General features: G+C 45.7%; 1 protein-coding gene across 2 annotated transcripts in view; it reads left to right on the plus strand.

The window, feature by feature from the left end:
* rnf17 (ring finger protein 17) overlaps nt 1-22,287 on the plus strand; it is a 265,192-nt gene that overhangs the window by 177,145 nt on the left and 65,760 nt on the right. For both annotated transcript variants that reach the window (XM_070892177.1, XM_070892179.1), the window contains exons 21-25: nt 3,515-3,665; nt 6,487-6,602; nt 16,126-16,246; nt 17,672-17,792; nt 18,358-18,615. In XM_070892177.1, coding sequence (XP_070748278.1) covers nt 3,515-3,665; nt 6,487-6,602; nt 16,126-16,246; nt 17,672-17,792; nt 18,358-18,615 — 767 coding nt within the window. The remainder of the gene's footprint in view (nt 1-3,514; nt 3,666-6,486; nt 6,603-16,125; nt 16,247-17,671; nt 17,793-18,357; nt 18,616-22,287) is intronic.

Consider the following 22,287-nt stretch of genomic DNA (forward strand, 5'->3'; position numbering starts at 1 on the left):
CAAATTAGTAGTAATACTGTGGCAGATGAATTCCTGGAGTGTGTACGAGATGATTTTTTTTAAACCAGTATGTTGAAGAGCCTACTAGGGAACAGGCTATTCTAGATTGGGTATTGTGTAATGAGAAAGGGTTAATTAACAGTCTTGTTGTGTGAGGTTCCTTAGGGAAGAGTGTCCATAACATGATTGAATTCTTTATTACGATGGAAAATGAAGTAGTCCAATCCGAAACTAGGGTCTTAAATCTGAATAAAGAAAACTACAAAGATATGAGGAATGAATTGGCTATGATAGATTGTGAAGATTCATTAAAAGGCATGACGGTGATGGGTAATGGCTAACATTTAAGGAATGAATGTATGAATTGCAACAGTTATACATTCCTTTCTGGTGTAAAAACAAAAGGAATAGTGGCCCAACCATGGCTAATAAAATAAATTAAGGATAGTATTCGATTCAAAGAGGAGTTATAGAGGGCTCAGGTTTCGGCCTGAGTTGCTCCTATTTTTTTTCGGAGCAACTAGTTTAGAATGAAGCATCTTAGAAATTGCAATTCTTGGCATTTAGTTTGCTCCAGTTCTAATCAGTTAGAATAGTTTCATTTTTAGAACAGATTTTTTCAAAAGGGGGCGTGTCCAGCCACTTATGCCTGTTTTGCAAGTTTAGGCAGCGAAAACTTACTCCAAACTAACTTAGAATGGAGTAAGTGTAGATTTTTGTACGCTCAGGAAAACCTTGCCTACACTTAGAAAATCAGGGAACGAGAGATGGGGGAGGGAAGTTTATAAACATTAAACACTTCACTTTTACAAATAGAGCCATCATCAATAATAAATGATAAATAAATCAATCAAAAAAAATTAATAAAATATAAAACAAAATAATAAAACATCAATCAAGAAATAAAAAATTATTTCTACTCACTGACTGCAGCACCGGGAGCCCTCCAACAGCGTGCTGGGACGGGGCTCCCCCCAGTGTGTGTGTCTTGGTCTCGGTCTGTGTTTGAGAGGGAGGGAGGGGTAGAGAGAAGTGATGGAGGGGGCAGGGAGAGGAGGAGGCTGCTGAACGGGAGGGAGGGGTGGAGAGGCTGAACGGGAGGGAGGGGTGGAGAGGCTGAACAGGTCAGGCTGTCGCCGACACTTTGCGTGGGGCCCGGCCCCGACGACGGGGATGGAGGGGGGGTGGGGGGAGAGGGATGGGGAGGGAAGGCTGAGCGGGAGAGAGGTCCGAGCCCCGATCCTTGCCCGGTGAGCCCATTCAGCCAGGGCGAGGGTCGGGCCCCTCCCACGCAGCCTCGGGGGTCTGGAGCTACTGCACATGCGCGCGCACACTCTAGCGTGCATGTGCAGAGGTCACGGCACTGTTTTCAGCTCCGCCCCCAACCCCTTGTGCTGCGCCACGCCGAGTACAAAGACGTCCTGAGGAGACCGGAGAATCACAAGGTAAGTTTTCGGCACTCTTTTTATTCCAGAAAGTCGGCGCACCTTATGGAGATGTGCCGTCTTTCCAGAGGGCGGAAACTTGGGCCCACAAAGTTGCCAGAAAAAGTAGCAAGCCTGAGGATTGGGAGCAGTTTAGAATTCAGCAAAAAAGGACCAAGAGATTGATTAAGAGGGGAAAAATAGAGTACGAGAGAAAACTTGCAAGGAACATAAAAAATAACTGCAAAAGTATCTAGAAGTACATAAAAAGAAAAAGATTAGTGAAGACAAATGTAGGTCCTTTACAGACACACATGGGGGAACAAGGAACTGGCAGAACAATTAAATAAATACTTTGGTTCTGTCTTCATGGAAGAGGATACAAATAACGTCCCAGAAATGCTAAGGAACCAAAGGTCTAGTGAGCAAGAAGAATTAATGGAAATGATTATTAGTAAGAAAATAGTGCTGGAGAAACTAAAGGGACTGAAGGCCTGATGATCTGCATCCCAGAGTACTAAAAGAGGTAGCCATGGAAATATTAGATGCATTGGTTGTCATCTTCCAAAATTCTATAGATTATGGAACAGTTCCTGCAGATTGGAAGGTGGCAAATGTAACCCCCCACTATTTAAAAAAGGAGGGGGAGAGAGAAAACAGGGAACTGCAGAGCAGTTGACCTGACATCAGTAGTAGGGGAAATGCTAGAGTCTATTATAAAGGATGTGATAACAGCACACTTAGATAATATCAATGGGATTAGATAAAGTCAACATGGATTTATGAAAGGAAAATCATGTTTGACAAATCTACTGAAGTTTTTTGAGGATGTAACTGATAGAATAGATAAGGGAGAACCAGTAGATGTTGTGTATTTGGATTTTCAGAAGGCCTTTGATAAAATCCCACATAAGAGGTTAGTGTGAAAAATTAAAGCACATAGGATTGGGGGTAAAGTACTGGCATGGATTGAAAATTGGTTAACTGACAGGAAACAGAGTAGGAATAAACGGGTCTTTTTCGGGGTGGCGGGCAGTGACTAGTGGGATACCACAGGGATCGGTGCTTGGGCCCCAGCTATTCACATTATATATAAATGATTTGGATGAGGGAACCAAATGTAATATTTCCAAGTTTGCTGACGACACAAAACTAAGTCGGATTGTGATTTGTAAGGAGGATGCAAAGACACTGCAAGGTTTAGATAGATTGAGTGAGTGGGCAAACACATGGCAGATGCAGTATAATGTGGATAAATGTGAAGTTATCCACTTTGGTAGGAAAAACATAAGAACAAAATATTATTTAAATGGTGATGGCTTGGGAAGTGTCGATCTACAGAGGGACCTAGGTGTCCTTGTACACCAGTCATTGAAAGCAAGCAGTTAGGAAGGCAAATGGTATGTTGGCTTTCATTGCAATAGAACTTGAGTACAGGAGCAAGGATGTCTTACTACTGTTATACAGGGCCTTGGTGAGACCGCACCTGGAGTATTGTGTGCAGTTTTGGTCTCCTTACCTAAGAAAGGATATACTTGCCATAGAGGGAGTGCAACGAAGGTTCACCAGACTGATTCCTGGGATGGCAGGACTGTTGTATGAGGAGAGATTGGGTTGACTAGGCCTGTATTCACTAGAGTTTAGAAGAACGAGAGGGGATCTCATTGAAACATATAAAATTCTGACTGGGTTGGATAGACTGGATGCGGGGAGGATGTTTCCCCTGGCTGGGAAGTCTAGAACAAGGGGTCACAGTCTCAGGTTACGGGGTAGGAAATTTAGGACCGAGATGAGGAGACATTTCTAGAAACAAAAAGCATCAAGGGGTATGGGGAAAAAGTGGGAATATGGTGTTGAGATAGAGGATCAGCCATGATCATATTGAATGGCGGTGCAGACTCGAAGAGCTGAATGGCGCCTACTGCTCCTATTTTCTATGTTTCTAACATGGGACCTTCCTGGTCTATGGCATATTACTGAATTACACGTTAATGGGTGAATTTATCCATTGAGCATTCAAGGAAGTGATCTATAATATATTTTCTTGCCAGTTTTACCAAATAGTTGATATTTTCTACTTCCCATTGCAGATGGATACTGTGGATCTCCTCATTCTTACAAGAAACATGTTTGAATTTTATACTGGAAAAGATGTAAATTTGGAGATCTTGTGCCCAGTTGTAGAACAAGCTTGTGTAGCACTATTTGATGACGGAGGGTGGTACAGATGTCAAATTAGTGGTAAGTGATTATGTGCAGTAAATATTTGCACCCTTGTTGATTATTCTACCATTTCCCCTGCGTCCAAACCCAGAGATCTACAATCTTTTTTTAAATGGAGTATTTAGCATGCAATCTGAGTCAAAGGATAACCTACCAAAAATCTTGTACTTGTTTACTGTGAGTATTGTCTAACATTTATAATAGCCGTTGACTGTCACGCATTCTTCACACACCTTAGGGAACCCCTCTAATCTTGATTGGTTCTGCAGAATCATATTTTCTTCTGATGTCATCATGCCACCCTCGTATTATTCCTTGCTCCAACTTTGTATAAAAGGCCCAGGATCACTGAGGTAGCTGGATTGTTTTTTTTATTCCCAGTTTTGAAAGTTCTTCAAACTCTCAGGGTTGCTTTTATTTGAGTTACAGAGCCAGGCTCTACAGTTTTAGGAGCGATAAATAGAGTGAGTACCTGCGAGCTTAGTGTAATCAACACTTTCTTGCTGTAATTCCGAGATACCAGTTTGTAGGAACAAACTCAATGTGACTGACCGAAAAGACCCCCACTGGTCCATCCAGTCTGTTCCACATAACTGCGATGCATTGTGCATCACGATCTATACACTCCCCACCACTTGAAAGCCATGTAATTTTCTGGGAAAGACAACAAACCTATGCCAATTAGGGAGAATCTGGAAAATTACACTCCGACCCCCTTGGCCAATCAAAACTAGTCCAGGAGACCGCTCTGGCCCTGATTAATGTTAAACAGTACTTATCTTTTTGTATGAGGTGATTTTTTTTTTTTAACCAATCTGCCAAAATTGCCCATTTTGAGCACAAAATTTCACCTTTCTTGGTCTCTGTTATAGTAGCAATGTACTTGTGCCTCCAGTGGACCTACTCTGTAAAATGGTAAGTAAGATTTTTTTTTTGTTGCAGCATTGACATCTGAACATAGATTCTTTTTTGAATAAAGATATCAACCAATCTGGTGACTTGTCTTCCCCAAGATAAAGCTCTACCCCTGCATCACTTCTTGGACCCATCCACATTGGACAACTATAAATTTAGAGCTTTAAGCATTTAGAACAGATCTTATGAGAATGTACAATTAGATCATAAGCTCAACTGCACCACAACCAAAAAAGGTGCATATGTTTTTTTTAATGAAAGCACTATTCATTCATGAACCGACCCCATCCCAGCTTCTGACTTGACCAACCTCCCTGCCTTGGCCTCATGCTTGCCAATATCATTCTTTATCCTCCACTTTGCCTGTCTTCCTCAAAACCACCTATTGCCCACTTCATCTTTATTTCAAAATTTCTTCAACACCTTCATTTAAAGCATATTGCCTTAAAATCACTCTGTTCGAGGCCAGCTGCTACTCTGCCTAAACCACTGAGATTGCATTGTTAAAAGTGTCAAACAATATGCATTGTGACTGACCATGGCTCTGATTCTCCTCCATGTCTCTACTGCCTTTGACGTTGTCGCAGCATTGTAAAACAGCGGTTGGGCACCTTGTATGTGTGATATAAGATGCCCAAGTCCTGTTTTAGGACCCCTCTGCCAAATGGTTTGCCATATGTGACCAGGCAGTGGGCTTGCTCCACTCATGTTTTTCTATCATGGATGTAGAGGCCTAGCAAACAGCCGCTATTTGCTCCTCCTGTCTCCACAGTACTCTGAGGACCCCACTCATGCTGTGTGTATCTGTATCCCCAGAACATACCTGGGTGCCAATGGCGGAGAAGCTGCCAGCCCAAAATTGACCTCGTAGAAATAGGCCAGCTGCCTTTGGAGGCGTGACAAGTGCTGGCAGCTCTTCCGAAGTATTGAAATGAGACCCGAGGTCTAATTCTGTGCAAACCTTGGGCCTTTTGCATGTATTCGACCAGAACGAGCTCAGCCTGTCTGCTGCCTCTACTGATATGGAGGCTGCTGCCGCACTCTCAATCTGCCTGATCAATATTAGCCAAAATTCCCTTCAGTTTCATGTTGGCAAAACCATCTCTGGCCTAGATTCATTCAGCACTCACTTCTAAATTCAGAGGTGCTCGTCTGCCAAGTTCACTTTCTTTCCCGTTTTAGAATTCGTCAGCGAGACTACTTTCTTACAACTCTACTTTTTGCACCTATTGCTGTAGAAATCCTAAATCTCCCCCCCCCCCCCCCCCCCCCCAATTACCACCTTGAGGCTCATCTGCTCTTTGCCAACCTTACGACCTCCATAAATAACAACTCATTCAGAATGCTACTGCCAACATGGGGTTCTGTAGCCCCTCACCCTGCCCTTATTCCACCGACTCATCGTGTCTCAGAGAATTGATTTTCAAATCCTTTCATGACCTCAACCCTATTTAGTGCTCTTCTCCAGTTACATGTCTGCAAATACAATACACTTCGGTAGTTTAATCTCATTCCCTTCTATCTCCACTCTACCACTGGCAGCTGTTCTTTCAGCCAATCCCTCTGGAATTCCCTTCTATAAACCACTGCCTTGCTGGATTTTTCCAAAGCCTCCTTAAATTCCTTTCTCTTTAGCTGTATTTTTAGTATTCTCACTGCCAAATTTTCTGTGTTCCTTTTCTTCCTCCTGTCCAGTGCCACTTTTTCCCTCTGCCATGTAAAATACTTAAATGAGTTCTACTGAACTGTAAATATTTGTAGAAAAATTAAAACCTTGTAATAGCTGTCACAATATTTGTCCAGAAATACTTATCGAAATTGTCTTTTTAGTACACTTGCATTTCAGCTGCTGTTTTACCTTGTTTATATTTAGTTAAAGCATTGCAAACGTTTATGGTTAGAAAGAGTAAAATATTTGTTTCAGGCTTGCCTGGAAATAGAGAAGTTGATGTTAAGTACGTCGATTATGGCAACACTGCAAGAATACCAGTAACAAACATACGGAAATTAAAAGAGGACTTTCTAACTTTACCAATACAGGTAAGTGTTCCGCTACAGTTACCATTAAATAAGGTAAGATATTCAGTGGGAAAATCACATGAACCTCTGCCTCTATGAAACTTAAGACTGTAAACGGTTTTCCCTTCCTGTAATTACAAATACCTCTTGCTGGCGACGTGAGGAATTTTCTTTACACAGCGAGTTATAATGTGGAATGCACTGCCTGAAAGGGTGGTGGAAGCAGAATCAATAGTAACTCTCAAAAGGGAATTGGATAAATACTTGAAGGGGGAAAATTTGCACCGCTATGGGAGAAGAGCAGGAGAATGTGGCTAATTGGATCGCTCTTTCAAAGAGCCTGCACAGGCACGATGGGTCAAATGGTCTCCTGTGCTGTACCATTTAATACCCATCTCCAAATTTTTGGTAGCTGACGTCCATAAGTCAACTCTAGTCTAACAACACCATATAACTTATTTTTCCTGGGCTTTAGATTGAAATATCCTTAGTTTGTCCAAGTTTTCTATATAGGTTAACCTGAACCCTTGTTTCAAAATCTATGGATAGAAATTGGTTTAAGACCATTGGCCCCAATTTTGCCCAGTACTGGGCACCTTGTTTTTGGCGCCCAGCGATTTTTCTGGCGCTGAAGCTTAGTTTAAATATTCCACAATGTTGGGGTGCCGGCATCAACTACCAGAATGTTTGCCACCATCCATTCTGACGCTGGTATAAGTTGAAAAGTACCATATGCACCATTTCGGAACATAAGGCCAAGGTTCCTCATTAATGATATATTTTTAAATCGGCGCACAGACACCAGAAACACCGTAGGAAAAAGCTTTATCTGCAGTTAAAGAAAGCCGCGCTTATTCCCGGCCGAAGGGATTTTTTAGATAAACTTTATGGAACTTTAAAAATATAACAGATACAAGAAAATTTACCATTAATGCTATTCCTTTTGATAGAACTAAACATTCAAATAAAAAAAAAATCTTCAGCACCTTTTCCATCGATGTCCCAAGTGGCCCCAAATTTTTTTAAGATGTTCCTGAAGTCCTTGGAAGCTTTCTAAATCCACACTCCAGGCAAATTCATCAGATAAATAGGAGTCTTCAACTGAAAAACATCCAAGGGCAGCCTTCTCCCAATCTTCTATGCAGCCGACTCGACCCGCTGCTATCCCCAGCCAAATGGTGGTGATCCACATAGTCCCCACATGTGCTGATTTTTAAAAATATTGTTTTACTGTGCATGTGCAGATTTTTTTTTCTTGCTGTGCGCATGCGCAGTGCTTTTTTTTTCTTTGCATACGCGTTGCCCATGCGCATTGAGTTGGTCGGTTTATTTCATTTTTTTTGAGCACATGCGCTGTACGTTTTAGGCGCACACTAAACACCGCCCCCCCCCCCCCCCTCCCGAGATCAACTCTGGTAGCGCCGGAGCGACAGGATTGCTAAGTTTGCGGAAAACTTGCGTGGGCAGACGGTCCACAACGAAATGTGCGTACAGGTTAGTGTACGCCTTTATTTTTTCTTGGGGAAAATTGGGGCCATTGTCTGGTGCAGAATGGGCGCCACACTCTGAGCATAGGCCCATTCACGCTAATGCGACTAAGGCCCCAAATTGGCCCCCTGATTACTTAAAATAAAAGAGGAGAGCAGCCAGCGCTATTTACGCTGTTCATTGGTAGCTTGCTTATTGGGGATGCCAATACATCACACTTCGCTGATGCTATTTTAAAGGCAATCTGCACCAAGAGGCAGTGCACTTTGGCCACAGGCAACTATAAATGAAAATTGTGGACGATGGCATACATAGGAGAAGCTGCAAGGGCCCCCTGTTTTACTAACACTGCTATAGAGGAGATAGACAGGAGAAGGAATATCTTCTATCCACTAGGCGGTAGGAAAATATTGAGGCAAGTTGCTCGTCATAAGTGGGCTGAGGTTGTAGAATGGGCCAGTGCCAGTAGTATCATTTCCAGGACATGGCTACAATGCAAGAAAAAGGTTGCTAAGTGGGCCGGTGCCACTAGTATTGCTTCCAGGACATGCCTGCAATGCAGGAAAAAATTCAGTGACCTCACAAGGCTAGCTAAGGTAAATCTTCTAATGCATATCTGTTGTTACTCCGTGCTTAACCTTGCACCAACGCTTCACCTTTCACTCCCCAGATTGCCAGCACTCTCCTCCAAACACTTCAACACACTTCGCTCCATATCTTTCTACCCCAAATGCAGCAATCTGCACCTACTACTCTCATCCCTCCTACTCTCATCCCTGTTACTTCTTTCACCTCCTCAAATCTCAGCCATTTTCACACACTAGCAACACTATTCTACCTTGACATTCACATCATCAAGGTTTCTCACTAATCTTAATACTGATAAACTCCATTATTTCTTGCAGAGCTCGTACTCCCGCAATAACAGGGAGCAGGCTGTCACAGAAGAAGGGCCATGCTTCATTTATGTGCTGCCCTACATCATAAACAGGTTCTAGACATTGTGGGTGGGGGTGTCAGGAGTGCGGCATCTGGCGAGGCTGGAGGACAAGCCCTGCAGGGTTTTAAACCATCTTCCCCTCATTCCCTTCTCGCTTAAATCTTTGCATTGCACACCATGCATGACAAATTGGTGCTGCTTTCAGAAGCAATTCATTGTTTCTGCTTACTCATGCCACTAAGTGTTCAATTCACCATTGTCCTTTTCTTCCATTTCAAGTCCAGAAGCTAACAAACTGCCATCAGGGAGCAACGAAGAGTACAGTACTACAGAACTGGAAGAGTCACTTGACCGTACACTCGTAGACACCAGCTCAGAGACTGGCACCCCACATAGTTCAGAGGGTAGGCTAGAGGCATCTGTACGTGGAGATGCAACGAGCACTAGGGTGCAAAAACAAGGGTATTGGGATAGAACGGCGGTTCGCTGGGGGTCCTTCATACATATTGTTATGTCTTTAGATGCTCTAACAATGACTCCACGAGGCAGTGTGTTGTACTTGAACTGTAGTTACCTCAGTCCTTTTATTAGTTAACTCCAGAGTGAGGATCACCTGGTGGCCTGCCTTTTTATACTAGGTCAGGCACATCTGTACAGCTAACCTACAAGTCTCCCTCTGGTGGCACACCTCGAGATAGTACCAACAGTAACCATGTAGAATACATGACATCACTCCCCCCTGAACCGTTAGTGTAAATCGCCTCTGCGTTGACTGTGCTCTGGGCTTAGCTCTATGTGGGTTTTGTCTGGTTGACCTCTGGCGGGCCAGCTCGACCTTGGGTGGGTAGTTGGTGCAGTAGCATGCTAGTGGTTGCTGTTAGTGTGTGTCCCTGACCACTCCATTCTTCCCCCACCCCACCCTCCCACACTGATGTGGCGGAAGCTCCTGACATTCATGTACATTCAAGTTCAGGTAAGTGGGTTTTGCGTTTTTTGTGGTCCAAGGTGCGACAAGTATGTTGGATGCCTTGTCAATGCGGCGACTGGTGCATGAGGACAAGCTAGTTCCGGAACTGCTGGGTTGTGTCCCTGCAGTCTGGTGGCGGCTCAGTGTCCAGTGCTGGCAGGGGGAACCCGGTCGGCTCGCGCAGCCTGCTCTCGGGGCTGTTGCCATGGTCCCTAGTGTCGGGCAGGTTCACAGATGTCTGTGACCTCCCTGTCCTTTCTTTGTGCCCGGGGTCACAGCTGCTCCCTGAGGAGCTGTCGCCTAGCAATGCACAGGGAACTACTGACTCGCTGGCCTGAGCGTCGTTTGGTTTGGAATCCTGGCTGATGCTTGTTTCCTCTGGGGTGGGGGGGAAGAACAGTGGCAGGTGACCCTACATCTAGAGGTATGTCCTTGGTGCAGTCTGCACCTTCAGGCTCGTGGCAGTTGGTGCCATTGGTTGCCTGAGAAATGGAGCCGACCCAGGGCATGGTATCAATACCATTGCCTTTGCCCTGCTGAGGTCGCTTGCTCCGCAGCTCATGTGTGTTTGCTGCTTGTGGCCACACTTCGTGGCGCATGACTGGTCCCTGGGATGCAGGCTACAACATTGGGTAGTTCGCTGGACCTGTGTGCACCCGATGGGTGTCTGCCCACTGCATTGGCTGCGTGCAGTGGAAATCCTGCATCGCACAGCTTTCCTTACTTATGATGGACACTCTACGGGTCTGATCATGATCGCCCGACTTTTCCTCGCTGGTTGCATGTATTCAAATCCGACTATCAGTTACACACTTTACATAATCCGTTGCACCTTGTTTCTAGATTACAATTACTCTAACATTGCTTAAATGTGTGGAACTGTCCCTTTAATTGTAGTGGGTTGCAGGCCTCCTTTGAGAGAGCCTTGCTTGCTTTACCCCAATCCGCTTCACCATTTGGTGCCACGTATTACTCCATCAGCGCTGCACCTTGTGGTCTGGCTGTGGCCATCTTTGTCTTCAGCGCATCACCTCGTGGTTTGGGTGCCATCTTTCCTTCTTCCACGATGTCGACTGCGGTGATCCTCTTCTACCCGGGTTCTGCCTCCGCAGTTGGGAAGTCGCCTCTGGATCCAATTTTCTTCCGGAGTCCTGCCAGTGGAGCCTGGAAGATGTGTTTGGGTCATCTCAGCTGGATCATCTCCACGCAGTCGTGCTGAGCAGTCTGTGTCTCAGGTGCTGTGCTGGTCTGCTCTCCGGTGCCGGGTCCACTCAGGTGAGGGCTTCCTTTGCCTCTGAGCGCAGAGGGTTTCGATCGCTGGAGGGGTGAAGTGTTCCCACTCCAATGGATCTTCTCCATCCACCTTCTGCCGAGCAGCTTTGGTCCATCACTTGCAACAATCCAGAGGTAACTTATGCCCCGCGCCATCATGGAGTACTTTTTGCATTCACACTACCGACGACTGGGATGATTTCATTAGCTTTGCCTGAACCGGTGCCAACTCGGGTCGTTCAGCCAGATTGTCCCATAGCGCCTCAAAGGCTCCTTGATTCATCACTGGCTTGCCCTCCGTGTCTACATCCATGAAGACCGGACTTTCCTCTATCTCGACTTCCATTTTCAGCAGGGAGCACTCGGTGGGTATAGAACTGGTGTCTGGCTGTGAGGATGCTCTCCTTGGGCTTGAATTGCTCCTGGATCAGGGTTACGAACTCCTTGTACGACTTGGTCATTGTCTTCGCTGGTTCCAGCAAGTCCCTGACAAGACCATAGACATTGATCCCACAACTAGTTAGCAGGATAGCGTGGCGCTTATCAGCCAGTGCGGCCGGGTCGTCTCCTGCCAGGTCATTTGCTGTGAAAGTGTTCTAGCCTCTCCACAAAGACGTCCCAATCATCACCATTGGCAAACTGCTGCAACGTACCAAGGGTAGCCATTTTTGCGTGAAAGTTCGTAATCTTGTCGCCAGTTGTTATGTCTTTAGATGCTCTTAACAATGACTCCACAAGGCAGTGTGGTGTACTTGAACTGTAGTGACCTTCGTCTTTTATTGTTAACTCCAGAGTGTGGATCTCACCTGGTGGCCTGCCTTTTATACTAGGCCAGGCACACCTGTACAGGTAACCTACGAGTCTCCCACTGCTGTGCCCTCTGGTGGCACACCTTGAGATAGTACTAACAGTAGCTATGTAGGATACATGACACAAGACTGATGGTAATCCACACGGACTTTCTAAGCACATTGGCCTGCTTGACTACAAGCTTGCGCACAATATTGAGAGCGCATGGAGTCCAGCTCCAACTTGTGTGTTGCCTATGTGCACGGTATCAAGGCCATGTGGTCAACCGTGAAGCGAGTTGGCCGCTCTGAGCATTGCAGGAGACCCCACAGTGATGGAGTCTCTGGTGACAGCTCTCTCAACTTTGATGGAAGCGGAGACTGCTGCCATCTTAGTTATGGGGTCCAGCATCATCTCCTGCTTAAAGCCAGAAGGAGAGCATGGATAGGAGCTTTGAGAGCCTACCAGCACGCCTGCAGTCTCTTCTTGTGAAGAGCAGTGAATGTATGGGGCACTCTCTGGATGACAGCATACCTGCTTCCCCGCCAGCCTCTCAACCAGAGATTTTCTTCCCAGACAGCCAGCTGGGCCAAACTGTCCCAGCCAAAGCCGAGTACAAGTAGTCTGCAGCCAGACCTCTTCAGGGTTGCCCACTACAGCCGTCCTCAGTGGAAGTTCAGCAGCCTTCCACCCACCAAGCTGTAGCCACTGGGGAACCACGTGGTTGGGGCACACAAGACAGGAACTGGAGGTTTGCACAAGGGTGATTTGTAGATGGGCGTTAGTTATGCAACCATTTGTCAAAGCAAGATTCGAGTTTTCGTGTAGTGAACTAAAATGTCTTATTTTGGTATAGTTGATGGTCATTATTTTAGTGACACAAAATACCCAGGAATTTGTACAGTTTGAGGGCATTGATATGGGGGTTATCAGGCATGGATGAGATGGAAGGAAGAAGTGTTGCTGCTCGGGTGGGGGGGAAGAGGGGAGGAGTTTGGGATCGGCAGGAGATTCTCTCTGATAATTTGCTGCCTTACAGCTCTGATCTGCACTTTGTTCTTCTTTCTCCTATTCCACGTCACCTTCATTTTCCTGCTCAACCTCTTCCTCTTCTGGAAGCGCCACGGCAACCCTCCCAGTGTATTGCAACACTAGAGCATTCAGCAAACTATTTTGAATCTTGATACTCTGGTTGTGCTAAAGAACTCCTCCAATCTGTCCAGACAGTGGAACCGTTGTTTCAGGAGGCTTGTTTTGCATGGCTCTCAAAACTGCGCTCCGCATTTGTGCCGGGTTCCTGCGAGGTGTCATGAGCCAGTTGATGAGGGGATAGCTTTCTCTCCCAGCAAAACCGTCTGCCCCCCAATGGTCGGGTGGAACACGTGGGGTATCGAGGACTGGCGCAGTATGAAAGTGTCAACTCCTGCTAGAAAAGTTATGTACTTGCTGTCTGTCACAACCTAAATTGAACTTTGAACGAATGGAAGCCCTTGCTGTTGAGGAACAATTCTGAGAGCATGCAGAACTATGTGTGTGCAGCCTATGATGCCCTACGACTACGGGAATCCAGCAATGTGAATCCCAGTGCTCTTCCTGATTAGTTGCCCCATGGAGTCTGGCAATGAGCTATTGTCTCCTCGCAAATAGTGCATCAGTAGTCTGCCGGATAGCTGTGTGCAAAGCAAACTGATTGATGTTGCTGATGTCAACAGGAGCAGGTTGGAAGGAGTCGGAGGCATAAAAGTTTAGAGCCAAATTGTACCAATTTCACAAAAGGGTCTTGATTCATTTGCAGGACCTTTATTAACATATTTAAATGATGCCCACAATTGTTTCATAGAGCCACCAGGGACATCTGTCAAGTGCCCAAACCAATATAGCATCTGGTGCACTTCCTGTTGTGGTGCAAATCTCAGCTTTGTCACCCCTGTTTTGGACCCATAAAATGTACAAAACGCGTACCAATTTCTCCTCTTTTATATTTTTACTAATAATGGATAAAATCTGTTGACTTGAATGATCTACCCATTTAGGTCTGAGATTTTCATATATTGACCCATGCACCATAGCATTTAATCAGGCATAGCTAAAGACAATTGTACTTTTGAGACTAACTTGCAGTATCGTCCAGTTTTTAAGACTTGATTTGGAACTTGCCCAATCTCTCTTGCATTTGAAAGAAAATGTTTAAGGGTTGATGAGTTCTCTTTTAAATTTGAGGAGGAGATGATGCCAAGCACAAGCTGTTTGGTGATGGGAAATTGACATAACGGTTGTCATGACAACACTGGGAGCTGTAGCTTCAGACCTGCATATAGGCAGTCTGGAATCCTGGTCGTTCTGTGCTGGATGGTAGAGAGGGCATTTGATAAGGTTCCCTTCAAGAGATTATGGCCAGGATTTTGCGCTCCCAATATGCGTATGCCGTCAAACTTGCGATCTGTCAAGGTTCGCCTGACAGATCATCAGCACCAACTCAAAAATCACGTTTGCTGGCACAGAGTTGGGTTTGTCCAACTACTGCCCAGCAAATCCCCATGAAACCGTTACGTCTAGTAAAATAAGGCATAGGGCCTGCTTTCATCAGCGTAAGGGTTAGTATAAATCTTCAATTAAAATTTAAAAATTAAAAAATCATGCACAAACATTTAAAATTAGTTTATGTAAATTTTGGCCCAGATTGAAAATGTAAAATTATTTTTCAAAAAATTACATTTTTATTGTGCATGCTTTATTGAAAGGACTTTTAATTAAATTTGAAAATGGTAACATTTATTTTTATTCCAGTTGTATAAATTATTTATTTATTTGGGGATTCAGTCTAAATGGAATCCCTATAAGCATATCAGGAATCCTCCTTTCTCATTGGTGGACCTGGCCCAAGCTTCCAAACTGGGATCTGTAGGCCTTTATGCAGGCATACACCGGCAGGCCCAAGATCTGAAGCCCGGGAGCCTGAAAGTAAGTGCGGATTTTTTTTTATCGGGTCGGTGGCATACTCCGGAGGTACAAAATTCCGACTCTATGTGCACAGTATTTGAGGTAACCTTGTGACGTGGATTGGGAGATAGCAGACAAAGTAGGAAATTAGAAATTTAGAAACTCGGGGGCGTTTGCACCTTCACAGGGCGCAAATGACTTTTCACCCGGACGCGCTGCCGCTACCGGCTCCTGCGGGAGTTTAGCGGTAACCGGTAGCACCGCACTCTGCAGTGCTGGCAGTGACTGTCATCACCATGCACAGCGACTTGTTTTCACCCTGGAGCAAAAATACGGTCGCACCCCCGACTGGGCTTGTAGGCCGCTCACGGGACGATAAAGGCGAGGCGGGAAGGACAAAAACATGGCTGACTTACCGGTCGCGGCCTTCTTGCTAGTCAATCGCAGGGACCGCACCATAATTTTGCAGCCTGGCATTCCACTTGTGTGCCAGGCTGATGCGACAGCACCCTGTTCCCTGGTGGTCCAGCGATGACCCTGTTTCCCACTAACAGAGTCGGCAGCTTGGCCCTCCCCTTTAATGAAGGAGGGCCCTGTACATGCAGCAGTGCTGTGTGTCCCACCGCGTAGTGCTGCGAACCAATAAACAGATTATCTTGCCATTCATCTAGTCATTCAATTAGTTATTTGCTATTTTTGGGACATTGCTGTATGCATTTTGCCTGCTACTTTTGCCTATATAAATATAAATGTTAAATCCACCTGTTCTAGTACACCCTTACTTTTTAAGCTGCCGCCAGTGCATCTACATACTATATTTACTTGTTTTGACTTTTTCACTGTCCACTTTGGGGTTTTAATTTCTTGCTACAAATAATTGTACCCATGCCTCTCAGTATCCACATTCCATACCTAGCTTAATATTTTTTCCTAGTTTGTCTTGATAGTCTCTGAACAATAGTAAAGTGTGAAGTAAAGAGGAAAGGAAATTGCTAGAAATGTCAGATTCAGGTTACAAGGACATGGTCATTGAATTATAAAAAGAATGTTAAACAAAATAATGAAGAAAAAGGTGGATTTTTTGATTGCTGCCATGGATTCGTTTTTTTTTGTAACTGAAATAATTGTACACTTGCTCTGTACTTCAGGCTTTACAGTGCAGACTGTCTGATGTGGAACCCACCAACAGCACAGAAGGCTGGAATGACTGTGTAAAGGAAAGGTTTAAACAGCTTGCACTGAACAAATGCATGTGGTGTTGTATAACTTGTAAGTGATGTATTTCATTTAATGATAGATAACTGTGTTCATAAAACAAATCTGCATCATATGTTGAACTCTTGTCTCTGCAGTTTCGTTCACATCCACCCTCAAAGCTTGTCTCTCTCTCGCAACTTACTTCCTGCTCTCTTGATCCCCTTCCTACTCAACTCGATCATCCAACTCTTATTTATGTTCCTCATGCTGCCCATCTGTAGAAGGTGCTAGTTGGTCTTTTCCTTGAAGACTTGTGGTGCTCCCACAATGCTGTTGGGTAGTTACACATTTGACACATTGTAGTGTGCAAGTTACTCCTCTATAATCAGGATAATTTCTAGTTATAAAGGTTCAACTTGATTCAAATAATGAAGACCGTGGGGCCAAAATTCAGGGTCTCAAAGAGACCTGTTAATGCCCATTTGCGGCAGCCATTCCTAAAAATCGAATGGCCGCCTTTGGGGTCAACAGGCCGATCCAACCTAAATTCAGGTCGGGGATTTTTCGACCTGGACCCCATCCCGCCCAAGTGGTTGCAACCCCAATGAAAACAATAAAAAAGCAATAAAAATACCTGCCCATCGATTTTCACCTGAATCCATCAACCCCGCCCCCCCCCCCCCCCAATCGCACGGTGTCCCCAGCAGGTTTTTCTGCTGGTGCACCATCTCCGCACTGAGTGCGGCCCGGCAGCGCGACCGCCCTCATAGGGGAGGACCCACTGCCACAGCCACATCCGAAAAAATTTTGCCGATTGGCCAGCAAAATACTGCCCCCAGGTTCAGCCAGATCGCCAATGGGCAGCCTAGCACCCCCTCTTGGGTGCCAGGCCGCTGGCCCAGCTGAAACCCTCCCTGATAGCCCAGTGGCTAAAGTTTAAAAAATGATAGCATCTCTCCCCTTTACCAGAGGGGAGAGAGCATGGTGATGGACACATGTTGTGACGTCACCACGACCACCACTGATAGCCTTGAAGCCCCAACCGCTCCATTTTTAGCCAGTCAAGCCTGGCTTTGAATCTAAGGTCCGCCCCCATTATGATCCACTACCTGTAGGACTTTGAAAAAATTTCAAAGTCGTGAAAATGGATCTACTTGCCGTACCAGGAGTTCCAGTGGTAAGTATCACTCCAAAACTCATAGGTGCGCCAGCTTTCTGGTGCACCTGAATTTTGGCCCTCATATCTACAGTAGTTAATCTATGATCTGCAAGGTACTTTTAAGAATGGTTTCAACATTTTAGTTAAATCTGTGATTGTATGACATAATGTTGCATTTGTACTTTAGAAAAGTATACATCACTTAAACAACCTTAAGTTTTAAAGATCAGCAAACATTGCTGTTGTACAACTTTTTTTATAAGCTTGATAGTCATCTTAAAATGCTATGTAAAATTGTAGATACATTGTTTACATTTCTTGTCCCCTTTGTACATTAGGTGAATCTCTGGGAAACACATTATCAGTTCACTTATTTGAATCAATGGCAGAAGTTAATGGGGCCAAACCTTGTATAAACAATATGTTAGTTGAAGAAAACCTGGCACGCTTTACAAAGAAGTATGTATCCTTGGTTAAAAAAATTACATACATTCATATTTTAAATGGCAGTGGTGGATGTGATTTTGTACTTGCATCAGTTTTGCTTTCAAAGCTATCTCTTTTTTTGTGCCTGCTGCATTTTACAACTTCTTGTATATAGTGAGTGATTGTTGGTCTTTGTACTAAATAGAAACTTTGTTTAATTTAAACATAAAAGTAGCAGTTATTGTCATCTCGGAGCAGGAAATCACTTAGAAACCCGACCCTTTTTACTAATTTTGTACTTCAAGAAAAGGAAGGCTTTCTGACTCTTTGGTTGTGTCAAGAAGCTTTCTGGTCCCATAAGGAATCAAGAGTAAGCAGGCTGTATGTTTATGTACATTCTCCAAGAAAGCTGGGTTCTGCACCATCTCATATGTTTGGTGATGGTGTTGAGATCCTCCAAGGTCTTAGAAGTTCCCAGTATTGTCACTGGCTTGCTTAATCTCTGTAATGGGTGTTATCATTAACTTTACAGTTAGCCAAAGATGGGCAGTGTTTTTTTTTTAAGTAGTTTCTCACCTTTTCAATGTTGCTTTCAAAGCAATTCTACAGATATCTTTGTAGAGCACAGTAACAGAGCGCTGGACTCCTCCACCAAGCAAATAAATAAAACTGGAGTAATAGATGTTCGTTACGACATTGCAAATTGTCACCAGTTTGAAGGAGTGGATCTTCCTATGATATCACCAAATAGAAATGCTTCTGATTTTGGTCAGCAACTGGATGTGAAGGTTATGTCTGTGGCATCACCCAGCAGTATATTTGTTCAGCTGTTATTGTCTCAGCATCTGCTAAAAGAGTAAGTATTACATCAATCACAAAAGAAATACCAGACAACCTGGACTCTATTCCTAGTATGTGCAATGCTATTTTTTCAGTCTTCCTCTGTTTGCATCCTTCTCCCCTTGAAGGGAGGCAAAAAGCAAATTGGTTCAGCTCTACCCTAACCCTCAGAGGTGAGTTCTTTTGTTAATGAAGAACAGATTTTCTTTATCTTTGTAGTCCTGTGTTCAACTACTGTAATGATTGTTGCAAGACCTTAAATATCGACTCGGGGAATAACCTAAAAATTAGAACCAGACCTTTCAGGAGTGAAATTAGAAAACACTTCTACACACAAAGGGTGGTAGAAGTTTGGAACACTCTTCCATAAATGGAAATTGATGCTAGATAGGTCAAATGGAGTTGGGTCCAGAACAGGCCAGGTCCCGAGGGTTCCCGATAAAGGAGGTTCAACCTGTATCAGTTTTCAAGAGCTAACATTGCTCCTGACCACCATCTTTTTCCGAATATAATTGTAAACATTTTGATATCCCTTGCAGGTTTCTTTTCGTACTCCCTTTTTGGAGAACTTGCTATCTGTTTTGTCGTCCTTTGATGTTCTTTGTGCCTTTCCCATTTGCCAGGATCTGTGCCTGTGGTGTCCCTGCATCTTACTACAAACTCACACGAGGCATGTTCTGCAGACACAGTCACTCTGTGACCTTAACCTTTATTCCCAGGACCAAGGAGCGCTGACCCTGGGTGGGACCTCCCCTTTTATACCTGGAAACCCAGATGAGGAGTGTCTCCCACAAGTTCACCCGCTGTGGTCAGGGTGTGCAGGGTATAAGTACAGTGTACAGGAGTTGCATGAAGGTTACAGTTACATGAAGATTACTGTTGCATGATGGTTACATACATGACATCACCTCCCCCTTTACGTCTTTTTGTGTCAAAGGTTAAGTCTTTCAGGTGGTCGACGCGCTCTCGTGGAGGGCCGCAGTTGTGGCTCTGGTGGCTGAGCCTCGGCATACGTCCGTCATCCGAGGTGATTCCGGGCTGGCCGCAGGGACTCTGCATGCTGTGGACTGTCCTTGGTGCTCGTCCACTGGCAGTGGTGTGGGTGACATCTCATGCTCTTCAGATTCCTCCGTGTCTATGCTGAACCTTTTCTTTACTTGGTCCAAGTGTTTGCGGCATTTCTGCCCATTGTTTAGTCTGACCACTATGACCCTATTCCCTTCTTTGCCAATTACAGTGCCCTCAAGCAACTTGGGTCCCAAAGCATGGTTAAGAACAAATACCGGGTCATCCATTTCTATACACCTCCCCCTTGAGTTTCGATCATGGAACTCGGTTTGGGACTGGCGCTTGCCCTCAACAATGTCTGCCAGGGCTGGGTGGATGAGGGACAGCTGCGTTTTAAGCGTGCGTTTCATGAGGCGTTCCGCTGGCGGGACTCCCGTGAGCGAGTGCGGGCGGGACCTGTAGGCCAGCAGGAGGCACGATAGGCGTTACTGAAGGGAGGGTCCTTGAATGCGTAGCATGCCCTGTTGTATGACTTGGACCGCCCGTTCCGCCTGGCCATTGGAAGCTAGCTTGAATGGCACTGTCCGGATGTGTTTGATACCATTGCCCGACATAAACTCCTGGAATTCATGGCTAGTGAAACACGGGCCATTGTCGCTGACCAGGATGTCCGGCAAGCCGTGGGTCGCGAAAACTGTACGCAGACTCCACGGTGATGGATGTCGTGCACAAGTTCAATATGATGCACTCGATCCATTTCGAGTAGGCATCGACAACGATCAGGAACATTTTCCCCATGTACGAGCCCGCATAATCTACGTGAATACGTGACCATGGCCTGGTGGGCCAGGGCCACGGGCTGAGTAGGGCCTCCCTGGGGGCATTGCCCAGCTGGGCACACGTCGTGCACCTGCGAACCCAGTGTTCCAGGTCTGAGTCAATCCCCGGCCACCATACATGTGACCGGGCAATGGTCTTCATTAACACGATGCCAGTGTGCTCGCTGTGGAGTTCCCTGATGAACACTTCCCTTCCTTTCTGGGGCATGACTACCCGGCTGCCCCAAAGCAGGCAGTCGGCTTGGATGGAGAGTTCATCCATCCGTCTGTGAAACATTCTGACCTTGGGACATGCCCTGTGTGCAGGCGCCCAATCCCCAGTCAGGACACATTTCTTTATCATGGATAGGAGGGGGTCTCTGTTGGTCCAGAGTTTGATCTGACGGGCTGTGATGGGGGAGCCTGCGGTGTCAAAAGCCTCAACGGCCATGACCATCTCAGCGCTCTGCTCCGCTGCCCCCTTGGTGATGGCCAATGGGAGCCTGCTGAGCGCGTCAGCGCAATTTTCGGTGCCTGACCAATGCCGTATATTGTAGTCATACACAACCAGCGTGAGGGCCCATCGCTGTATGCGAGCTGACGCATTGGCATTGACAGCCTTGCTGTCGGACAACAGGGATGTTAACGGCTTGTGGTTCGTCTCTAACTCGAACCATCTACCGAAAAGGTACTAGTGCATCTTTTTCACACCGTAAACACAAGCGAGTGCTTCCTTTTCGACCATGCCGTATCCACGCTCAGCCTGGGAGAGTGACCTGGAGGCATAAGCCACCGGTTGGAGTCGGCCGTCATCATTACCCTGCTGCAACACACACCCAACCCCATAGGATGATGCATCGCGCATTAAAACCAGTTTTTTTTATAGGGGTCATACAAAGTCAACAGTTTGTTGGAACACAACAGGTTCCTCGCCTTATTGAAAGCCCGTTCTTGACAGTCCCCCCAAAGCCATTCACAATCTTTATGCAGGAGCATGTGTAACGGCTCCAACAATGTGCTTAAGTTCAGCAGAAAGTTCCCGAAATAGTTCAAAAGTCCCAGGAATGATCGCAACTCCGACGTGTTGCTGGGCCTGGGCGCCCGGCAGATCGCCTCCATTTTTGATTCAGTGGGCCGGATCCCGTCTGCGGCAACTCTCCTGCCCAAAAACTTGACCTCTGGGGCCAAAAACACACACTTGGCCTTTTTCAGCCGCAAGACTACCCGGTCCAGTCGGCGTAGCACCTCCTCCAGGTTGTGGAGGTGTTCCTCGGTGTCTCGACCTATTATAAGAATGTCGTCTTGGAATACGATTGTTCCAGGAATGGATTTGAGCAAACTTTCCATGTTTCTCTGAAAGATGGCTGCTGTCGAACGAATGCCAAACGGGCACCTGTTGTAGATAAATAATCCCTTGTGCGTCATGATGGTGGTCAGAAGCTTGGATTTTTCAGGCAGTTCCTGAATCATGTAGGCCGAAGTGAGGTCTAGCTTCGTGAACAGCTTGCCACCTGCCAGCGTGGCAAAAAGGTCCTCCGCTCTCGGGAGCAGATATTGGTCTTGCAGCGACACTCTGTTGATGGTGGTTTTGTAGTCGCCACAAATCCTGACTGAGCCATCTGCTTTAAGGACAGGAACGATAGGACTTGCCCAGTCGCTGAATTCAACGGGCGAAATTATGCCCTCTCTGAGCAGCCTGTCCAATTCACTTTCAATTTTCTCACGCATCACATACGGCACCGCTCTGGCTTTGTGGTGCACTGGTCTGGCGTCCGGAGTGATGCGTATCACTACTTTAGTGCCCTTGAACGTTCTGACGCCGGGTTGAAACAGTGACCCGAATTTTTGTAGGACCTGTGAGC

Source organism: Pristiophorus japonicus, chromosome 10 (genome assembly GCF_044704955.1).
Source record: "Pristiophorus japonicus isolate sPriJap1 chromosome 10, sPriJap1.hap1, whole genome shotgun sequence".
Lineage (NCBI taxonomy): Eukaryota > Metazoa > Chordata > Chondrichthyes > Pristiophoridae > Pristiophorus > Pristiophorus japonicus.